This window comes from Pleurodeles waltl, chromosome 12 (assembly GCF_031143425.1).
Source record: "Pleurodeles waltl isolate 20211129_DDA chromosome 12, aPleWal1.hap1.20221129, whole genome shotgun sequence".
NCBI classification, from domain to species: domain Eukaryota; kingdom Metazoa; phylum Chordata; class Amphibia; order Caudata; family Salamandridae; genus Pleurodeles; species Pleurodeles waltl.
Genome location: NC_090451.1, coordinates 37,977,487 through 37,996,265, shown reverse-complemented (window position 1 = coordinate 37,996,265; position 18,779 = coordinate 37,977,487). Strand labels below are relative to the sequence as shown.

The 18,779-nt window shown below is 48.5% G+C and overlaps 1 protein-coding gene across 2 annotated transcripts in view; it reads right to left on the bottom strand.

Moving 5' to 3' along the window:
* The window catches only part of HAPLN4 (hyaluronan and proteoglycan link protein 4), a 130,781-nt gene that overhangs the window by 87,561 nt on the left and 24,441 nt on the right, over positions 1 to 18,779 (bottom strand). For both annotated transcript variants that reach the window (XM_069217417.1, XM_069217418.1), the window contains exons 2-3: positions 9,864 to 9,984; positions 1,223 to 1,585 (exon numbers count right to left, since the gene is read on the bottom strand). In XM_069217417.1, the coding sequence (XP_069073518.1) occupies positions 1,223 to 1,585; positions 9,864 to 9,984 (484 nt within the window). The remainder of the gene's footprint in view (positions 1 to 1,222; positions 1,586 to 9,863; positions 9,985 to 18,779) is intronic.

Sequence of the window (18,779 nt, the reverse complement as noted above, 5' to 3'; positions counted from 1 at the left end):
TTTATAAAATAGCAGTGTTGTGCCACTTCTAAAATACTGGGATTCGCCGTATTTACAGGAATACGGTGCACCCCTGCGCTTCCCCCTGCGCCAGCACTGAATTAAGCTGCCTGCACCAACACAGGCATCCTTGCACCATAGTACAAGGGTGTCTGCACTGAGGGGATAGATTGTTTATGTGCAGGTAGGGACACCTTCCTGCACAAACATTCTATAATGGCGATTTGGCACTTCTATGTGTGCTGCAGAATGCAGCACACATAGAAGTACCAAAGCGCCATTACTGAATGATTGTTTATATGCAGGAAGGGACACCGCCATGCACATAAATAATCATTCATGGCGTTTTGCTTCTTCTATGTGTGCTGCAGAATGCTGCACACATAGCATGACAAAATGAGGAGGAATGCTTCTATTCCTCCTCGTTTTTTGCTTTTTCTAACGCCACCCCTGGGGTGGCGTTAGCTTTTGGCGCTGCCTCAGGTTTACGATTTCTCATAAATCTGAGGTAGCGTCAAAAGCAATGGGTGTTGTGGTGGAACTCCCACTGCAAGACCCATTGCACGCCCCTCCGACGCAGAAAACTTCAGAGGGGCCCATATTTACACGGAGGTGTGACTCCACGAAAAGTGGGGTTACACCTCTTTGTGAATATGTGGCATTGGTTAGCACCACCGGGGTGCCGCGGAAAGTGACGCTCTGGTGGCGCGAGGGGCTCTTTAATCTGCCCCTTAGAGGAAGAGCCTTGGGGGTTTAAAGACCCAAACTCTGGAACAAACTCAGATCCCCTCTCAGGGCAAAACACAACCACAGCATTTTAGAAAACACCTGGTAAACAACTGTTGAGGTAAGGGGTTCACTAAGCACAGTCAAGAATGTAGTAGCTGACATGTACTGGGAGGGACCCTTTGAATCAAGTTAGGTTAGCGTCCGTACATTAGCAACTACTAACTAGACTCTTCTATTCGGCATCTGTGATGCTCCAGCATGCAGAAGTGACCGCAAGGCGACAATAAGTACCACTTAAACTCCGTAAATTAATAAAGAAATAACGCATCAAGCCAGTGACTTCAATCAATGTGTCCATCCACCCAAATCACTGATCCATACGTTACTTTGATAATTGCACGCTCTACATTCAACGGTCAGCTTACCCTCACAAGCTCCTGCATTCCCCAGACCACTGAACCATACCTTTGAAGTATAGCCACGGTTGTCTTACCTTCCAGGTCCAGTTTGACCATCCCCGTGTCGTCTTCCAGTTCATTGGTGACCTCACATTCATATCTCCCATAATCCTGCAGGGTAACGTTCTTGACAATGAGGGAGGCGTCGCCAGGCCCGTCTTCCTGCAACGCGCAGCGACCCTTGTAGATACCAAATGCTTTTTGCTCACCCCCCAGTGCCACAAACACGTCGCTGAAGGTCATGGGGTCAGTGATCTTGGTCCACTTGATGCGGATCTCATCTGGGTCGTGGAGGGACGTGTCATAGTGGTACCGGCATGGCAGGATGATGGTGCCACCACGGTGGGTCACGACCTTTCCTGGAGCAGTCTGGACCACAACATCACCTGTCTGGTCCGCTGTGAGAAAGGCAACACAAGAGGGGGAGCTCATGAGTGGTCACAGAGGGGGCACATAGGGGGGTACACATATGTGGGTCTGTGCTACGCGGTTGTGTCTCAGTATGAGGTCATGCAGATTTGTGAAATGGCACCAAAGTTATTAGGAAAACAAAAACATGCATTTCCTATGGAAACTTCAACCTTCAGGGAGAGGAAGAAAGATTCAAATTTGGGCATAGGAGACCTTTCACATCACCCTATTCCTATGCCCTGCAGCCAAAAGATCCAAGTGACACCTGGCTGAAGGGAATTGTTTTCACTGCAGGTACCGAAGGATGCCAGTTCTGGATGACAGAAGGAGCATAATATATGCCACCATCTGAGCTATAGATTTACCCTTCATCACTGCCAAAATGTTGCATTGGTGAAGTGGGCAAATGGTCAGAAACAGGACAAGCTAGGGCTCCAAAGAGGTGGGCGTACAGCTCTGCAACGGACCAAGGGCTTTTTTCTTGTAGCTAATGGCACCTTTCCCCAAAAAAACTTTGCAAGTTTTGCACTTTCTGTAACTGGCAACATTTAGAAAACTGAGCAAAGCGTTAAGCTTCCCAGCTGTGCACAGCCAATGCACTGCTCGTGACCTCACACATATGGACAAAAATATCACAAATAGTTTTATGTATAACGTCAACGATTACAGTGTTGCTGTGCCCAGTCCCTCTACCCCCAAGGCCGGCATGGTAAAGTCTTTAACTCTCCCCCGCATAGTAACAGCTTTGGTTATGCCCTGCACCCAGTCCCTTCAACCCAGAGCTCAAGGGGGATGCAGACCGCACTCTGGGCAAATGCCATGGCCGAGCCTTGCACCCAGTTCCTCTAACCCAGAGGTCTACTGTGATGCGGAGTGCACTCTTAGTAAAGGCCGTGGCCATGCCCGTCACCCAGTCCCTCCCACCTAGAGGTCAACCATACTGTGCTCTTGGTGAAGGCCGTGGCCACGCCCTGCACCCAGTCCCTTCAACCCAGAGCTCAAGGGGGATGCAGACCGCACTCTGGGCAAAGGCCATGGCCGAGCCTTGCACCCAGTCCCTCTAACCCAGAGGTCTACTGTGATGCGGAGTGCACTCTTAGTAAAGGCCGTGGCCATGCCCGTCACCCAGTCCCTCCCACCTAGAGGTCAAACATATTGTGCTCTTGGTGAAGCACGTGGCCATTCCCTGCAACCCATTCCCCTCACAGCAGAGCTCAAAGGCGATGCGGAGACAGCTCTTGTTGAAGGTCATGCACCCAATCCCTTCTACCTAGAGGTCACAGGTGATGCGCTTGTGGTAAAGGGCGTGGCCATTCCGTGCATCCAGTTCCTACACACAGGATCTCAAAGGCGATGCTGGGAGTGCTCTTGGTGAAGGTCATGGCCATGCCTAGCACCAGGCTCTTTGTACTGTATTGTAATAGTATTTATATAGCGCTTACTACCCCGGACGAGGCGTCGAAGCGCTTTTCGATGAGTAGCACGCTACTCTGGAACCCAACAAGAATTAGTGATGGATTAGTATCGTTAAATAATGATTACAGTTTTAGTATTATTATGAGTTAATTTGAGCCGCGGATATGGGAGTTTGTTAGTTAGATTGACTGGAGTAATGGCGGGGTGGAGGACGAAAGAAATCCAGAAGTGTTAATTGGGGAGTATATCCCTTGTTTACTCATTCCAAAGGCTTGGGATGAGTAGAAGGGGATGGAGGAGGGAAGAGTCTGTTGAAGGGTTAAGGAGATCATAGTAGCAGGGTGAGATAAATGCAGGAGAATTTAGTAGGGTTGTGTGGGAGGTCACGGTAGTAGGGTGAGGTTTGGTGAGTTAGATGTGGAGGTGGAGGGAAGAGCTTAGGCAGAGATATCTAGGAGATGAAAGTAGTAGAAAGGATTTGGGATGAGTCAGAGTGAGAATGGAGGATAGTTTGATAGAGACAGGACATATGATGATGGGTAGATAAGTGTGATAAGATGAGAGCAGGGATTCATAGATATCTAGTATAACAACCCACCCAGGAGCCATGCAATGATCCACGAACATGCCAAGCACAGAAACAACATATATATATATATATATATATATATATATATAAACATACACATACACCTATACACACACACACACACACGCACACATGAATACACACACACACGTACATACAATACATAATTAGAAGCCACAAACACTGGGCATGGCCTTCAGCACTGAAAACAAGGCTGAACTTTCACTTTCAGCAAACAGATGGTAGACAGTCATTCACAGTTTCAGTGGTGTTGTGTCATATGATGGTATCGAGAACCCCATTTGTGATTTTAACTTGCATTTTGATGCTAGACAATATATCCTGCTGCAGCAACACCAGTGCTTAATTTGAGCCAGTGGTTTCCGGTGCAGGGCACTGGCACTTATTTTTGAGGGCTTGCACTTATGTTTCTGCATCAGGTATTTACTGCACGCAAAAGTCACATATGGAAAAGACCGAGGAAGAAAAGACCGAAAAGCGTCACAAAGGAGAAAGCAGAAAGCTGCCAGAGTGAGCTGAAGGGGCAGGGAGTGGCAGTAAATGTATTAAAGAGGCCTGAGATGGTTTCAGTATTACGCTGCCTCAGTAATCAGTGCTCGCACATTTAATTGCAGCAGCTGCGTGTTTCAGGGGAGAGCTTTGGGCACCGGCACCTTTTTATTTACAAATTTAGCACTGAGGAACACTTTGCTTTCAGTCATTTGTTGCTAACAGAAAGTTGCAATATCAGTCTTTACATACAGATAAATGAATTTATAAACAAAACAATGCGGTATTTCCATTGTTATCCAGCGAACGGGAAAAGTTATTTTTGTGGCTAGCACCAGGGTCCCGTTTTTATATAGATGTTTATTTTAAGGTGATTTTCTTCGCCGCGCGCTTGCTCTCCCTTGTCCAACCTTCAAAACATTCCCCTGCATGAATCACAAGGATATGGGCGCATTTTTAATAGTGTTCCTGAAACAGGGATAACATTATTAGCTTTGAATGTTCCTACTCTCCCCCTTGCCTCAAAAGACTCCCCCCAACCTCTGTATCTCAAGACACCCCCTCTTCCTGGCTGTTCCTCATGTTGCCCTCCCCAGCTATTCACCTCTCCATGCTCGAGGAAACCCCCCCCCCCCCAAGGCAGGCTGGAACAAGATGCCGGTGAATGCACCCATCCATCAATCATGTCAGACTCCTGCCTGCTTCCAACCTACGTCATCCCCGGCCCAGCATCTGCCACCGCCACAGGAGGGCGCTGTCCGAGCCTTGCCTTAGCCGCGTCAGCACAGGCAGGAGATGGAAGAAGGGAAACCCCAGCCTCACGCACCTCTCGAGGGCAGAGCTCGGAAACACCCATGGCCTGATTACCAGCGCCTTGGGGGATGCGGTATTTAACGCACACAATACAATCAGATATCCCTAGGTGCGATAAATTCCACCGGGCACAGGAATTGCCTGTGATAACATGCCGATGCTGGGGCTTACCATACAAAACTCAGTCCCCCTAATTTTGAGAGGGTTTCTTACTCCCTCACCCACCCTCACCCCGAAGATGTCAGCAGACTGACCTGTCAAAATGTATCCAAACGCAGACTTTATGCCAGTAATGTCATGGGGTGATAAACTGCGCAACTTGTAATTCCCACTCAAACAGGAGTTTCTTCTGAATCGGGATTTTTTTCTAGAACACAAGTAATCGGGCCCGTAGAGGGTATGTTTCTCAAACTTCTGCAAAACTAGGCCCTCCTCAGCCAACCCCACCTGCCTCTGCATCTGCTCAGCATCCTTAGACGCAACCTCTTTAGAAGTTCAGCCAGGGGCGGCTGTTCCCCCACCCCCCTCGCCAGCAACAGAAGCTGCAAAACCTCTCTCAATGGAAGGATAATTATTATCCTTTCGCTGTGAAAGGGGCGGGGCATTGGGGGTGACGAGCAGTGAGTGGAGTCCACTGTGCACTCCCCTCAGAGCGCATGTGTGTTTGGCCGGCCGTCTCGGGTTGGCCAAAACACACATGCGCAGTGTGCTCTATCGAGCCCGGCACTGTGTTGGCGTGCTGGAGAGAGCAGGCCCAGGATCCCAGTCTGCCTGGGAGCGCGTAGCTGGGCGTATTTTTTGCATATTTTTGGTATTGTGTACATATATCTTGTGTATATTTGCTATCCTCATACTGAGGGTACTCACTGAGATACTTTTGGCATATTGTCATAAAAATAAAGTACCTTTATTTTCAGTATATCTGTGTATTGTGTTTTCTTATGATATTGTGCATATGACACTAGTGGTACTGTAGGAGCTTCACTCGTCTCCTAGTTCAGCCTAAGCTGCTCTGCTAAGCTACCATTATCTATCAGCCTAAGCTGCTAGACACCCTATACACTAATAAGGGATACCTGGGCCTGGTGCAAGGTGTAAGTACCCCTTGGTACTCACTACAAGCCAGTCCAGCCTCCTACATTGGCAACTGAGTTCAGCCATGTTAATTTTACACACAGCTTTTTATATCTGGGGTTACTCCTTTCTAAGCACTGAGTAGGATCGGTACCGGTTAATAAAGATGCACAGGGAGATAAATTGGCCATGGCGGGATCAAAATGTTTGGTCAAGTGAGGAAGCAACGTATGTGTCTGTACCACAGCAGCCAATATTTGCATTAAACCCAACGTTAGCAGATTATTCTACATCACCAGAAACGCCACGGTTCAGTCCAGTATTTCCTACTACAACCCACAGACACATTAAACGTATGTTCAATTTGGATAATTTAAAGTGCACTAGAACTACAAATCCCAGAATACACTGATTTGTTCAATGAAAGAGACTGGATTATGTTGCCCACGGTTGACCCTGCGCTCTGAGCCTCTTCTGTATTGGTTAAGAGGATCCGGACAGGCACAGTAACATTGGCTCAAGGTGTGTCTCCGAGTGATGTGCCAACTGGGTGCAGCATCAGAATGTTTCAAATGCTCCATGCGCTACCCTACAACCCCTTGTGGGCACCCCTGGAGTCTGAGGAAACAAGACTTGAAACTAGGCCTGAGAGTAACGTAAACCGCACCAGAGTAATCAGAGTATTTTCAGTAATTCTCTGTTACTCTTTGACGGAGGAACTACCAATAATAACGCGATCATGCTCGACTTGCATAACCAAGAGTAATTTGGAGGGGAAATCAATCCTTCCCGGAGGGCACATTTAGTGAGCACAAGCGGCTGCTTGCGCAGCTGTTCATGATCGGTTGCATTTTCTTAGCTCAAAATGCATCCTCGCATCTATTTTTGCCCGAAGAAAATAGAGCTGAATGCAGAAGTACTCTTCTTGCATAATTATGCAGAATCTTGCAGACGTTTCAGGTAATTCTGCATGATTACGCTACACAGAATTACAAGAGTTACCCCCCCACCTTTACTTAAAACCCAGAGGCTCTGTGCACCCCCACCCCATATGAACTATGCACAATTGTGTTTGGATGACCTGTCTTTTCCTTCAGCGAGACAGGGATGTAGTGATCAGTAGTGATCGAGACGGCCGGCCAAACACACATGCGCTCTGAGGGGAGTGCACAGTGCACTCCCCTCACTGCTCGTCACAGTCCGTGGCCCCGCCCCTTTTAGTACAAAACGATAATAAACATTGTTTATCGTTTTGTATTAAAGGCTTTGCAGCTGCTGCTGCTGGCGGGGGCGACGCTCCTCCGCCCTAGCGAAGGAGCTGCCCCTGGCAGCCACCTGCCTTGTATTTTGCCAGCCTGGCCTGTATTTTTATGCCCTTGCCAGATGCTTCTCATCTATTCTGTGTTGTACCAGATGCCCCCTGCATCCTGGGTGAAACTGCCATTTGGGGATGAAGGGACAGAATGGGAATTGGACTCTGCCTCTGAGCATGAGTGGGCAGAGACGGTGTCATTGTGCATCGATCAAGCGGTTATCGTGTACTCCATTGTGTTAATTTAGCAGAATGGCAGACATAAAAGGAACGATATCTAATAAAAACATGAATGTATGAGACTCAGTGAGAGGTAATTCAGTAATAAATGATAATTTAGTGCCTCCGCAGATAGTCGCCGGGGTCATTTATTTTGGAGTTCAGACAGTAAAGAATGTGCTGATTGAATTATGACTCTGCGCCGGTTTCCTTAATGGAGGGAGATTAATGTTATTGTTGTTTATAAAATATTTTTACAACTTGCGTCGGCTTTGGAGTCGGTTGTGTTTGCTAGGATGAGTTCTTGCTCGAGAGCTTTCAGTTGGAAGCTAGGATGGAACAGTCAGGTTGTTTGGAGATCTTTGACTGGCGGGAGTGGGCGGGTTCACAATGGGGGCGGCGGCCTGGTTCGACCAATCCGGTGGAATAAGGAAGACTGCATGGTTCTGAAGACTGGAGAACACAGATAACCTAGGTCTGGGTTCTTCAAGGAAATGTTTGATCATACATGCCAACATCTCAAAACTGGAAAGCGGGAGACGTTGAAAAAAATGCATTTTCCCCATTGATTTACCTTGAAGCAGAGGTAATTTTAGGCTGGAGGCAGCTAAGAAAAAGCTATTTTGGGCTTAAAAAAATTCAGTCTCTCACCTGAATCAGGTCTGTTAGCATGTATGGTTCGATGCTCATGGTTTAGAGAAGGGTGGTAGTGTGGCTTTAAAAGTCTCGCCCAAAGAATTGCACAAGAGTTTGGAGCCGAAGAGAAAGAGACTGTTGCCTTAGATAAAGGATGACAAGTTGATGAGGTCTGTGAACTGGCTGTTCGAGCAGTAGCAGCATCTCCCCCCCTTGTCCCCCCCCCCCCGCCTCAGCGCCTTGAGACCCTCATGGGGGAGTAGTGAGCTTTACAAATTCCTGATTGATTGATTGATTGTGATTGACCTCAATAAAGATTTTGCTGGGATCAAGTCTACAGACCAGTAAAGGGAATTAGAAAGAGGCTGCTTAAGGGTCACATGCTCCTGGCTGCTGAATTCTGTTCAGTCATCTTAACCTGTGGCTGCTACAGGGTCATAGGATCCTGGGTGCTGGATTTTACATGGACACCTCCTCATTTGGTTGCTTGAGGTCACAAGATCCTGGGTGCTAAATTCCATACAGTCATCTGAACCTGTGTTCTCTACAGGGTCTAAGGATTCTGGATGGTGAATTCTGTACATTCATCTGATCCTGTGGTCAAATGATCCTGAGTAATAGATTCTATACAGTGATTTGATCCTGAGGTTGCTTTAGGTCACATGATCCTGTGGGTCGACTTCTGTATAGTCATCCAAACCTGGGGTTGCCACACGACAAATGATTCTGGATGGTGAATTCTGTACAACCATCTGATCCTGTGGCTGCCACAGGACAAAAGGATTCTAGATGGTGAATTCTATACAGTATTCTGATTCTCTGGCTGTCACAGGACAAAGGATTCTGGATGGTGAATTCTATACAGTCATCTGATCCTGTGGCTGCCACAGGACAAAGGATTCTGGATGGTAAATTCTATACCATCATCCGATTATGTGGTTGCTACAGGGTCAGGAGACCCTCGGTGCTGGATTATGTACAGTTATCTAATCCTGTGGCTGCCACAGGGTAAAAGGATTCTGGATGGTGAATTCTATACAGTCATCTGATCCTGTGGCTTCCACAAGACAAAGGATTCTGGATGGTAAATTCTATACAATCATCCGATTATGTGGTTGCTACAGGGTCAGGAGATCCTGGGTGCTGGATTCTGTACAGTCACCTGATCCTGTGGCTGCCACAGGGTAAAAGGATTCTGGATGGTGAATTCTATACAGTCATCTGATTCTGTGTTTGCTACAGGGTCAGAAGATGCTGGATGTCCTACATTTGCCTGACTCTTTGTGTGTTACGGGATCTCTGGATTATGGGGTTGTTGAGACTGATAGAGCTCTATGAGGTCTGTAGGGTCACTTTGTGCCTGTGTTACCAGATTTGTTCCCAACTTTGAGACCGGTATAGAATTCCCCTAATATTGAGCATGCTGTAGAGTCACTGAATGGTGGGACCCTAAAGGGTGGACTATAGAATGATGTAGAAATGTGTACGGTGGATTCAGCCATCACCATCAAGGGAGAAGATGAACCTGAGGCCAGAAAATGGAGTCCCACTGTCGGACAGTACCAATGCAGAGACAGCCCTGCTCTCTGAGACAGACTCTCTCCGAGACAATGAAATTATGTTGAGGACCCGAGACAGGAGTCATTAGACTGCAGCAGGAATGCTGTGGGTGCCAGGCCTTACCAAATGTACTCACCCAGGACGTGCACAATCTTCCGCCTTCCTTTCTCGCTGACACCTGGGCTTCCTGACGCCAAGGCAAGGAGCATGGCCAAGGTGCAAGACAGCACCTGAAGAAGGCCCTTACATACAGGCATCTGGAGAGAAACAGAAAGACAAGATGTGATGTCCACCATCATTCAATGCGGAAGAAACACCACAACAACAGACAGTGAGGTGCAAACCATCAGCCCACCGGGAGTCAGTTTTGTTAGAGGAGTCTATCTGATGAAAAGGCTAGAATGGCCATGCCTCTGGTTGAGAGCAGGACTATTATGAACTGTTTTGTAGCAGTTGTTCCTACATTTACTCCAGTTCATAGGGTACATGTAAACGTCAGCGGTTACTGTTATCCAACAGTAATTCTTCTAGTGACCTTGGCAGGATGAAAGACTGAATCAGTCCTGCCTTAATATGAATCTGTCGCCTCCGGGTTAAACACAGATTTCACCACTAAGCATGCGGCTGATAGACTTGTCTTACCAGACCATACAATACCATAGACAAGGGCAGCTGCAGAATCTAATGCAATACACCTTTCCATACTCTCTATGTACCCACATACCCCATGTGCCCTGCTTCCAGAGACCCTGTTTCCACTGCTCTCTGATGGACTTGCAGCCAATCTTCTGAAGCTGCTTAAGCCATAGCACACTCCTGACTTATGTATCAGGGCCACTGCAATTACAAAACATACATTGGAGAAGCCAATAGGCCTGGGTTTAACATGCTAGCGAATGCTGCGTTGACACATTAGAGCGAGACACACTAGAGGGAGCCACCGGGAATGCTCAGAGAGGGCTATGGTTGTAAATTAGTCCCTGGTGTGCTTTAATGCAAGAACTAAAGAGGAGGTGGAATGATCAGTGCTTAATTTGAGCCAGTGGTTGTCGGGACTCTGCACCAGCACTTAATTGTCAATGCTGGCACTTATGAGAGTCCACCACATGGTGGTGCTATGTGTCTAACATTTGGACAGCACAGACACACAACAATAGAAGTTTTAATCATTCAATATACATGACATATTACTACTACCTGCCTCCTTGGGTGGCTTGGAATAGTCTGAACTGTTACACTTGTAGGAGTGACACGGTTAGTGTTAGTGCTGGCATTAGCATTACTGACAGGGGCAAAGGGAGGGGTGCAGCTGCAGTGGTCTCCTAAGAAAGGCCCTGGCACTTTATTTTGACACAAATAAAGCACTGGGAAGGATACACCGAAACAGCCAATAGCAATAGGTGAGAGATGAATACTCTGCTGGGCTGAGTCAAGACGTTATTGAAAATCTACCAAGCCGATGGCTAAACAGAGCAGACCCAAGTAGAGCCAATGGATAAAAACGACGTACTCAAAGCGCACTCTGCATATACTGTAAGCAATAGTTCAGCTTCACAGATGTGTATTCCAAAGCCAGACTTAAAAAGAGGTGATGGATAAGGGTACAGAGATGCATAAATAGAGACTATGACTAATAAAAAAAGAGAGCCCGCAGGCTGCAGCCACAAAAAACACAGGGTAGGAGCTACACCCTGGTGGTACCACCTTGTGTACGCCTGCTACCAGCCCGGGACAAGCCCAGGAGGCAGGCCCTCAAGAAGGCAGCAAAGCCGGGTAAGTGGGTAGTCGCCGGCAGTGGAGAGCTTGCCCTGTGCTTCTAGTTAGTATTTTTAGATACATCCAAGAACTTCATCTTTTAAAGGATATTAGTTTCGCTGAACCTTTGACAAAGTTTTTAGGGATGTAATGTTACTTAAGAGAGCATTGTCCATTTTTTAAATTGGATTCTCTGTTTTTACTGTATGCTTTTAAGTGTATGAAGTTGGTTTCATCTAATTCACTTTCCACCCACCAATAAACAAATACCAGTTTTGGTCTAAGATAAGGATCTTGTGTTTTACGCTCAGTAACTAGCCCACCTCTTTCCCTGTGTCCCACACATAGTTAGCTTATGCTCCATTTTGTTTACATGTAACATACTGTGGAAGTGTGATTTCAAGAACACACTTTGCTAACAAATCAAGAGATGAAGGGTTTGTCTCACTCTACAAGACATCTCTCTTCTCGTTGGATGCAAGCTTAAATCAATTAATGTTATATCTTGAGACATCTGTGCTTGTGTGTTTCTTCTTTTGTGGTTTTTGTCACTTTTTCATGGGTGGCTCCTCTATAGAGGCGGAGGAGCGTCATCCCCATCACCAGCAGAAGCTGCAACTCTTTCAAAGGGGTGGGGCATAGGGGATGACAGCCTCGGAGGGGAGTGCACAGAGCAGTCCCCTCAGATCGCATGTGTGTTTGGCTGGTGATCTCGGGCCGGCCAAACACACATGTGCAGTAGGCTCCCTGTGTTGCCGGGCTGGAGCGAGGCTCCCAGTCTGCCTGGGAGAACCCTGGCTGGGTGCTCCCAACCAATGCTGACACTGCTCTGAGGAGCGTCAGGATTGGCCGCAGGGCAGGCTGGGAGGGTGTGCCTGCAGTGCCAACGACGAGGGTCTGAGGAGTGGCAGCAATGGAGGAGATACGTTTTTTCTTTATTATTATTTTTTTATTATTAAATGTCCCGCTACACCCCCCCTCTACCCCACTCGCCACATCCGCCCACCCTTTTTATTAGGAGCAAGCCAGCACTGCACTTTTCCCCTTTTGTCAAGCAACTGTAAAATCCGGATGCTGCAATGCTAGAAGTGTGAGCGGTGCTTCCAATTTCATATCGGATATTTGTTACTGCCACGGTTAGATACACCACCCACTTGCCACTTTATGGATGACACACATGTTAAATTACATATTTTCTCAGATGCCACCTTCAGTTAGGTGTGCCACAAAATCAGTCGTCAAGGCAATCGCTGGGAAAAACAGATTAGTTTTCTCACCTTTCAATCGTCATATCTCACTCCTCTGCTGTTTTTTTAACACACACCTAACCTTGTAGCAACCACCTGTGCATATACACTTCGGTATATAACTGCAAGCAGCTCCAGTTCTCTTTTTTGCCATTCACAAAAACATTTGCGAGTATGGAAAGTAGTAATACAGGAGTACTCTTTGAGTACTCTTCCTATTAGTAAAAGTGCAAAGAGGGAACAGTCCTTTCTAGTTGTACACATTGTACATAAATATTCACATTTTATTCTCATTTTAGATTTTTGGGGCTAATTAACAAAGCCACGTAAGCAGGGGCACCGCTTGGCTAGTTATACCGGGGGGGGGGAAATTTAGAGGGACGAGCTTCAGATTTTCCGACAATCACAATGGCACACCGTGTTAATCCGGGGGGGCGTGGCCAAAATGGCTGCCGGAGCGGACGCTTAAGCGAAGAGCTCCGCTCACGGCCCACCAATATTGCATGATCGTGTGCCTGGCCGCATCCAAAAACAGGAACTGAAGCGTGTGTGAGCCCAACAGCCGGCCGTGAACGTACCGAAGGTTTGCTGGGTTTGAGGAGGCGGCGCCTGGTGGAGATCAGCTGAGGCATCGGCGTGGACCTGGTCTGAGGCCGCGGGCCTCAACCGTGGGCACCGCGTAAAGAACAGTCGTCGTGGGATCTGCCCGGCCCCTGCCGGAGCTCCTACGGTGCTGCGCTACCGTGAGGCCCGCGAGTACGGGCTGCGGCGCCGGGGGCCGCCCCCAGGAAGGTGAGCAGCGCGTTCGGCGCTCCGGCCCGGCCGCGCGCTGGGTGGGTGGGTGGGCCGGGGGTGCGCTTGTGTCACCCCGGCGGGCGCGCGCGTGAGCCGGCTCCTGGGTTGTCCCCCACTGGATCGGGGGGATTGTGCTGGTGCCCGTGTCCGGGACGGGCCGTGGCCCCCCCCTGGCGCCCGGCTTGGGCGGGATCCGAAGCGCGCTGGGCCTGCCATGCGGGGCCGGGGAAGGTGTCCACCCCCCACCACAAAGCGAAGATTATACTGAATAACTGGAGCCATAAGTAAGCAGTGCCATATAAAAACCCTACCATAATAAAAACAACAGCAAAGGCGGGTGAGACCTGGACGGGCCGTGGCCCCCTGGCGCCCAGCTCAAGGAAATTCAAAGCGCACCGGGCCTGGCGTGCTGGGCAAAGGAAGGTGGCTGGCTCCCCACGGCACAGTGAAGATCGTACTGGATAAATGGAGCCATAAGAAAAGCAACGCCATATTAAAACCCAGTACAAAGGCAGACCTACCACAACGAGAAACAACAGTAAAGGCGGGAGTGGAAAACAAATAAGGAGAAAAAAAAAAAAAAAGGACTGAACAGACACAAGTAGTCTAAATCAAAGTGCAATATAACACAGGATCTCCTGACAATTCACCCATCTATCTGGGAAAGCGACTGCTAACACCAGCAGTAAAACATCCAAAGGGGGAAAGCAGGGCTTAAAAAGGGACGAAGCTGCAGCACCCCGGGAAAAGCAAGGAAACGGGCAACAAGTTACAAGTTGTTCTGGGAGTGGAGTGGCCTGCATACGACACGTTGGGCAGGGCTAAGAACTGTATAACTTATAACATCAGAGGGCACATGACTGGCTGCAACATCGGGTGAACAAACTCTCTGGAGCACCTCTTTTGGCCCACAACCACACAGTTCACCCACCAGCACCACCCGTGCGGTTCATACCGACCCATCTGACAGCACCGTGCAGCATCCCTGCAGGGTGTGGACCCCCGCAATTGCCCGGCCTGGGCCCCCTGTAAAGCGGGCGGGGCTGCCCCTTAGAGGAAGCATGGTAAAACCAAAGCATCCCAAATTGGGGACCCTAGGGGACAGGGAACCCCACCCCCCCTCATCAGCTGGTCACTCGGACACGCAATCAGCAACACTCCTTCAACTAAATGAAACACTGCGCGCGTATTTCCTCCAGTTCGATAAAATCATGCAGGCAATAATGGACACTAAATCTTCATTGGAAGGGAAAATTGATGCCGCGGCACTGGAAGTCATACTCCTTCGTGCTGACCATCGCAAACTAACAGAAAGGGTGCACGACACAGAAACTGCATTAAAAACCGCCCAACCAGAAGTGGCTGACATGAGAACCAAAATCCAACGAATGGAAGAGGATATAGCTCAACTACAACGCAGGGCCGAAGACGCTGAGGGTCGATCAAGACGTAATAACATCAGATTCCTTGGCATCCCAGAACGTATTGAGACCCCAAAAGCAGAGGAATTCATAGAAAGTTGGCTGAAAAATATACTGAAGGAGCAGGACTCTGCCATAGCTCCAGTGATAGAGAGAGCTCATAGAATCCCGGGCAGACCCCCGCGGCCCAGGGCGCCACCTCGCCCGCTGATAGCGCACTTCCTAAATCACAGAGACTTGATCCTCCAACACTTCAGAACCTTTAATCATATCACCTTGGAAAACAGTAAGGTAACGGCATATCCAGACTATACGATGGAAGTACAGCGCAAGAGAACCGCATTTGATCAAACAATTACTGCGTGAACACAACATCACCTACTCACTTATGTTCCCAGCACGTCTGCGCATAGTCATTGATGAAAAAAACTCTGTTTCCCTCACCTGAAGATGCATGGACATGGATACATGCGAAAGGATTGGCAGACCCAGCCAAGGAAGACACAACGAACGAAGAATGGACTACCCCCAGCTCCAGAAAGAAAAAAAAAGCTAAAGCAACATCCCGCCCTACAAAGTCACAAATGGTGGCAGACCAAGCACAAATCCTAAAGGAAACCAGCTCATTCACCCGTTCACTGTTTGACACCAGGAGTGAAACGGATACCAACGACACTACCTCGCATGGTGGGGACTATAGCCCGTCCCCCTCCCCGTTGCTGGTTGGACCGGACCTCACCCCGCGATCGGCAGATGAACTCTAGGTACTAGTGATGGACACCCAAGGTGCCTCCCCCGGGCGTCGCGGCAGTCGAAATGGGACCTCCCCCCATCTTCAGTGATTACATGCCAAGGGCTGCGGCGACTATTGGAGGAGAGGTAGCGGACAGTTGCATCGGAACACCAATTATCTTTTAGATTATAAAACCGGCACGCACAGGATCACACAGGCAGCAGATCATCCTGAAGGTGGGCCAACCAAGAGCCCGACCTCAACCAATCCACGTCCCCCACTACCTGAACGGTACCCGAATGGAACTGATCTTTCTGGACGCTAGCTTAGGCACCAGTTGCGCCACATTGTTTAAAACCGGACTTCGTCTGGAATATCCTTTGTCGTTGTTGTTTTTTTATCTTTACTTATCTTCCTCTCTCCCACTCTGGGCCTATTTTCTCCTTCTCTGTGACCGGGTTGCGCATAGGCGGGTGTCCGGGGGATGGGGGGGGGGGCGGCTGGGCTGGGTGCACGGGGGCGTGGCGGCGGGGGGTTGATGTGCATAGAAATGGGGTCTCGGGGACAGCTCATATAGTTCCCTACAATACTCCTCAACGCAATGAAGAAGGAACCCGTATATAATATATTAACCTGGAATGTGAAGGGCATGGCCAGAATAAATAAACAAAGTAGGATACACACTTATTTAAAACGCCACCATATCCATATAGCAATCCTCCAGGAAACAAACATCATATCAAGGACATTGCGCGGCTAAAAAAAGTGCTGGGCGGGATCGATACACTGCTCCGGTGACTCGACTTTCGCCAGGGGTGTGCTGATTTGGATAGCCCCCGGGGTCCCTTACACAGTGCAACGCAGCATAAAAGACAAGGATGGCAGGTTCATACAATTAAAGGGACTGCTAGATGGGGAGGAGCTTATGATCAACGGGCTGTATGTCCGGAACATCAGACAGGGTGAATTTCTACAAAAAACGATATCGCAACTAACAAACGACTTAACTACACCCTGTGTATGGGGCAGGGACATGAACTGCGTCCAGCAAATAGATATTGATAGATCACATCCCCCACTGGTGGCCGCCCCAATAGCGAAAAATTCACAGACACTACATCAATGGATAAAAGAGTGTCGCCTGATTGACATATGGAGGCACTTGCACCCGCATGACAGAGTATACTCCTACTACTCCCCAGTGCACCTTCTACATACCCAAATTGACCTCATCCTTACATCACAGGACCTAACACATAGGATAATGAGCGCAGATTATACCGCTAGGGTAATATCAGATCATTGCCCACTCTTAACGCAAATCAGATGGGGCAGACACCGCTCCTGTATCCCAACCTGGCGCCTGCAAACTCAACTACTACATGACCCCCCTTTCAGAAAAGAACTAGCTACGCACATCTCTTCATACTTCACCCAGAATGATGGGACAGCAAGCTCTAGAGCTATCGAGTGGGACGCGCATAAGACAGTTATAAGGGGGATATGTATATCAACGACAGTAGGCGTACGTCAAACACTGATGCGCGAACTCCGTGAGCTAGAACAAGAAATCCACTCCTCCGAGAGCGAATTCGCAAAAGGCACGACAACACAAGCTAAGCTCTCGAGTATACACTCTAAATGGAACGAAACAGACAACCGACTCATACACTTCGAATATCGACACCACATGGCCCGCACACACGCGGAAGGGGATAGATCCACCAAATTACTAGCATGGCTTATAAACAATGAACGTCGGAATTCCCCTATAGGTGCCATTCGCCTAGACACAGGATTAATAGTTAACACACAGGCAGAGATAAACAGTGCCTTTAAAGAATACTATAGCTCACTATATAGGGCGTGACCCCCACCCACTGTAACACAACTAGACGAGTTCTTCAACGGCATCGCTCTGAATCGCCTAACGGCCACGCAGATGACGGACTTAGACAGGCAGATCGATATCACTGAAGTGCAACAGGCACTGCAACAATTAACACATGGCAAGGCGCCTGGTAGCGATGGTATATCCATTGAATATTACAGCACATTTCCATCCCAAACTCTAGCCCCATACCTAGCAATGTTAAGGGAAGCCCTAAAACGAGGCCAGCTCCCTGACACTTGCCGTGAGGTGCTGATAGCGGTACTACCTAAAGCAGGCCGCGATCCATTAGATGTACGCTCATATAGGCCATTATCATTGCTAAACACAGATTGCAAATTACTTGGCAAAATCCTAGCCAATCGCCTGCTCCCATATATATATGATTTGATCCACCAAGATCAATCGGGCTTTATCCCTGGTCGCAATACTTTCAGCAACATTAGAAATCTACTGCGCCTGATGGGAAACTCCCCCGATGGCGATTGGCACTGGGTAGCAGTGTCACTAGACATTGAAAAAGCGTTTGACACACTGGGGTGGCCCTTCCTAACTGAAACACTCTGTTGCATGGGCTTTGGGCAGACCTTCATTGACTGGGTGAAAGTGTTATACTCCAATCCAACGGCCAGGGTTAAGACAGGGGACACGATCTCCGAAGCACTTAACATAGAAAGAGGTACCAGACAGGGATGCCCATTATCCCCGCTCGCGCTGGCCATTGAACCATTGGCCGCCCGCCTCCGTACAATGGCCCCTGCTTGGGGCGTCCTTGACGGACGAGTACATAGGATAGTGTCCTTATATGCAGATGATGCGTTGATCTTTCTCCGAGACTACACGGAATCTCTGCCCGGCTTATTGAACCTACTACAACAATTTGGATCGGTGACTGGGTTGATGGTAAACTGGGCAAAATCATGCATATTTCCTATGCGCCCGATCCCAGAGGTCCACAGGACGTTATCAAGCCCGGGTGACCTGAAGTGGTGCCATACCACATTTAGGTACCTAGGTATAAACATTTATCACGACAGTCGGGACCTAAGAGAGGGCAACCTTGGCCAAGTAATTAGATCCATAAGGGGCTCCCTGCCCTTTTGGTGCTCGCTCCCATTGTCACCTATGGGCAGAGTGGCCATAGCAAAGATGATACTATTACCACGCCTTCTTTATTTCTTCATGGCGCTGCCGTTAATAATACCTACTT